The sequence below is a fragment of the Eurypyga helias genome, unplaced genomic scaffold, assembly GCF_000690775.1.
Source record: "Eurypyga helias isolate BGI_N326 unplaced genomic scaffold, ASM69077v1 scaffold1204, whole genome shotgun sequence".
In the NCBI taxonomy this organism is placed as follows: Eukaryota; Metazoa; Chordata; class Aves; order Eurypygiformes; family Eurypygidae; genus Eurypyga; species Eurypyga helias.
Window position 1 is genome coordinate 15142 of NW_010244098.1, and position 4873 is coordinate 20014.

General features: G+C 41.9%; 1 protein-coding gene across 1 annotated transcript; it reads right to left on the reverse strand.

The window, feature by feature from the left end:
• Positions 1-758: 758 nt before the first annotated feature.
• ZBTB21 (zinc finger and BTB domain containing 21) lies at positions 759-3909 on the reverse strand. Its single transcript, XM_010149612.1, is given in 2 exon segments — positions 759-2610; positions 2612-3909. Coding segments are annotated over 2 exon segments (3150 nt in total).
• Positions 3910-4873: the final 964 nt, after the last annotated feature.

The following is a 4873-nucleotide window of genomic DNA, read 5'->3' on the forward strand; positions in this document are numbered from 1 at the left end:
TATATAAAGCAAAGTACCCCCTCCCCCAATTTTCCTTAGAAACTTATAATTAAATGGCTGAAAGCAGGCTTGCTGCTACTTTGTATATAAAATCTTAGTAATAATATTGCTGACTTTAAATTCTATTTTAGTTTGCACAAGTTCCATATAACAACAAAACGATTCTATGTTCCCTTACAATATCAAACATTCGTATCCAGTAACATCAGAATTACTCAAACTTGAGGTTTATTTGTTATTGCTAAAGGTTTCTAAGACCTAAGTCAATACAGCAAGACACTCCATCCACTTTCTCCCTAACTGCAAGTGCATGGTAACTCTTTATATGGAGCTTGTGTGTTGCTTTCTTTAAGAAAAAAAAACCAAAACCAAAAATAAACAATTATGTTGGTTACAGTATTTCACTTCTATAAACTCACAGTTAGAATCCAAACTGTTGTTGCTCTTTCATTTAATATATAACTTTATATGTAATACACACGCACACACCAACATCACAGGATGAAGATCCATGCATACAATCCAGGTGTGACCGAATTTCAGTGTTAAATGAAATAAAGATTACTCTGTTACTGTTAGATCCCAGACCACAGTAATTTAAATTACTCTGCTTTCCACCTGCTAACCGAGTTAGTTTACTTTAATCTTCAAACCCAAGCAGCATCACAAATTCCAAATATCTCGTCGTCACCGCTTTGATCCTCTGATATCCCAAACACAGCCTCCACCGAAAAAGCTTTTTAAGGTATCTCTTAAAGCTAATTGTGCGTCTGTTCATGGCTCCAAAGACTAAAAGCCGTCTTAAAAGTCCTATGACAGAGTTTACACATGTACTGTCTTTTGAACGTGATAGCTGAGAGTGGTGGAGCATGATAGAAGAGCGTATCTGACTCCTGTGGTACGAATAATTTTTCAGTAGTAGTGGAGCTTTCAGACAAGCTGGTCGGACTATCAGGCTCCAAAGGCTGGATTTTGGGGAGGGGTGGAGGTGGAGGTAAGGGCGGTGGTGATGGGGAATTAGCTGGTGGACATACCTCAGGCTCCTTATTTGTGGACTCCTCTGCAGCCTGTGACATATGAGACTGGAAGTGACTCCACAGACGGAAATTGGTTCGGAAGGCCTTGTTACACACATGACAAATGAATGGCTTCACAGAGCATAAGAGCTCCTGGTGACGTTCCAGCTGTTTGCGTAGAGTGAACACCTTCCCACACTTCTCACAGGGCCACAAACCAGCATCTTTGTTGCAGACGACTTCCTTGGGTTCTCTGCTCGCTTCAGTAGCCTCATCCTCGATATCATCTGCAGGCTCTTCTTTGATCTGGATTTTAAGCTTGGAAACACTTAAGTCCTCAGGCAGGCATGAGGAATCTTCAGAATCAAAATTGATTTGTTCTGACGAATCACTGAATACACCGTCTTCCTTCGCAGCGACGAAATTGTTAATTTTATTGGATTCTGCCTGAGGAGGCAACCTTGATGAACTAGTTATTTCTCCATTGTGATCCAAGATAGGTAAAGAAAAGTTCTCCGACGGAGCCATCGTGTTTTGATTGTGAACTTCAACCTGATGACGCCAAATGCTAAATGACGATTTAAAGGTACGCATACACTCAAGACAAGTCAGCTTCTTGTATTCACACTTGCTCTCATGCTCATGCCTCTGTTCTGGAGAAGAAAACCTAAGGCTGCAGTAAGGACAGACAGTAGCTTTTCTACAGAGTTGCTCATGGTTTCCCTGTTCAATAAATGAAGAGAGCTTAGCATTGCAGAGATGGCACTGATAAACTTCTTTGTTTTCGACTGGGCTTTCAATGTGAATATGATCTTTCTGCTTAGGAGCCTTACTTCCTCCAATTGGTTTCTCCCCTGGGTGCATTTTTATGTGCTGTTTAAACTGCGAGAGGAAACGATAAGCTTTCCCACAGTAGGTACAAATATAGGCTCCTTTGGTTCTCGACCTTAAATTCCTTTTGATGACTTGCTGGGCTTGTGAAGCAGACTGTCCCTGAAAACCCTGCTTGCCACGTCTCAGTTTAACGATTAGAGCTTTTTTAATTTCTCTCTCTCTCACTATATCAATCAGTTTTCTTTGGAATTTTTCATCCAAAACCGCATGCGAACTGGAAGCTGGTGAGGGATTCTTCACAATGCCGTGTTGCGTCTGGCAGTGCGTCCACACTTTGAAATTTGTGTGAAATCTCTTGTGGCATATGTCACAAGCGTAGGGCTTCTCTGGGTTATGATACATGTTAACGTGACGATGAAGACCTGCTGTTGATCTGAAAATTTTAAGGCAGTGCTTGCATTTAAATTTTTTATTTGGTCTTGCTTCTTCCATTTCGCTGTATTCATCTTTACTGACATCAGAATCGGGAAAATCAGCATCAAGGTGCGTAGGGCTTGAGCCTTCCTCAAAGTTGTCTTCTGACCCAGGGGAAACCTGCTCATCCATCCTCAGTTTCTTAAATGGTAGTCTTCTATCAGCTTGAAACCTCCTTTTTGCCGGAAGTCTACTTGGCTCCTTACGATCATCCTCAGTTTTAAAAGGGAAGTCTTTATTTGTCGATGCTGAAGCATCGCCCACTGTAACTCTTATTATTTCAGAGCTCAGTTTTGATTCGCACCTCCGTGAGAGGGGAAGCAACCTCCCTATCAGTTGACTGAGAGGCACTGAAAGACCTAAGGCGATGTGGGTGCATTACCTGTGGTTTTTCATCTAAGACTAACTTCTCCGATGACTCTTTCAAAGATGACTTTTGAGACACAACATTAAATGTCTTCTGAGAATCATTAGTTCCCGGTGAGGAGGAGGAAGATACCTGTGAAGGTTTTAGGTCAACAGAAGGTGAGTAAATAGGAACCTGGCTGTCCATGGACAGGGACCTTCGAAGGAGGCTTTTTACAAGTGGCCCACTTCTGTCAACACTTCGGTTTTCTGGCCCGGATCCACCAGATGGGATTACTAGCCCTAACTTCGAGTAGTATAGCAAATTCCTGTCTTCACCTGGCCCATCTCCTTTTCCTGCCTCTCGCAACAAAAATGTAGATTCTGATGCGCCGTGCAGAGCCAAGACTGGTGGACGAGGTCTTTTTAATGACATCTCTGTGGCCTTTCCTCTTAAAAACTGACCGCTGCTTCCTGGTTCATCAGTCACCATTTCTTTCTCTGCTAAAGGTATTTGAGGCAGCACTGTGTTCCTTTTCACTAAACCACCTCTGCTCTGATCCTCCACAGTTCCAGAAGTTTCATGAACCTTGGTATAGCTCACGGGGCTTTCTTTCAGCCATCTCCTTTCCGTCAGTGATAAGTTGTGAAGGGTTTCGGTTGGTTTTGCGACTTGTGCTCTACTGCTCATTTTGACAGCAAGAGAGGATGAAGGTTTAGAAGTATGGCTTAAATCATGCTGTGTTTGATTTATACTTTTTGCTTGTGCTTCAATTCTGTTCTGACAGACAATGACACTTCTCTTCTGAGAACTACTTTCGTCTTCATCTTGATACGGTATTTTCTTAATAGGGCAAGCTGGAAAAGGAGCTTGAGGACTCTTAGAAACGATGTTTGTCAGAAAGGATATTCCGAGACTGTAGCCCAGTTCTTGCACAGCTGCAAGACTGCCTTTCTCAATGAACAAGGATGAAGAATAAATGTAGTTTAACACATTATCAAAAGCATCTGGCTCACAGAAGTCGAGTTGAAACACTGATTGAGACTCGTTCTCCTTATTCGTGAACAGACTCTGGAAGTATTCACTGCTGGCAGCCAGGACGTTTTTATGAGCTCGAAATTTCTGATCTCCTACAATAAGCACGACATCACACAGCTGTCCCTTTAGACGCTCCTCATTCAGTGCGCTTAGAAGTGAAATGGCATGGGCTGGATTGATGTAATGCAAGAGCCCCTCCATGATTCTGATGTTTCTGAAAAAGAACAACAACATAACGAAGTTGTAGGTTGCTTCACGTGAATGGTTGTTAAAGTAAATACACCTATCCCTCTCCACTTCATAAACTTGCTGAAGCACCATCAACGGGGCTGAAGAAAACCGCTTGTTTGGAGGAAAGGTATGGGAATTAAAACAACACCGTTAGCTCCAACAGATGCACAGGCATGAGAAGAACCAGCTCATGCGCCCGTTTTTCAAAGACACTGTTAATCGCTGATCGTACACCAAGAATATTACACCTAAATAACCGGGGCTGGGGGGAAGCTGCGCTCTCTTCCTGCAATACACCTGTCTCCATGACAGAACAGTTTAGTCATTTCACTCCTGATCTTCCTTTTCTCAGCTCTATCTTTATGAAGATCTATCTTGACAACGGCATTGATAAACTCTTGAATCCGATATCTAAAGCTTAATTGTGCCAAGTCACCTTTCTGAGGCTAAGCAACTTGGACAGTCTCCAGCTAACTAAACAAATTAATGTGGTTTTGTTGTCATTTTAATAGGATGATCGAACGAGCACTAATACTGGGAAGGGAGAAGGAAGCAGAATTATTGTCTGTAATCTAGACTAATTCACCATGTTCAATTATGCTTACTAAACATTGTTAATATATACTTGTAGCTATCCAATATGTGTCACTTGTAACTCCACTAGCAGGAACTGGTTTCTTAGAAATGTCACCATTATAACTGAAGTATCCCTGTATTGCTCTGTTCTAGCTTAAAAGCGATCAAAGAACTGAACTCCCCATTTTATTCATTAGCATAAGAGCACTTCATGCCCACAACCCATATACTTGAGGAACAGTTACATCCAAAAGTACAACAAGCACAAATCAAACTGCAATGCAGAAATCTCTATGTTGATACACTTCAAAACTCAGCCCACTGCGTACTGCAGGATGTCTCAGTAACTCAATAGACT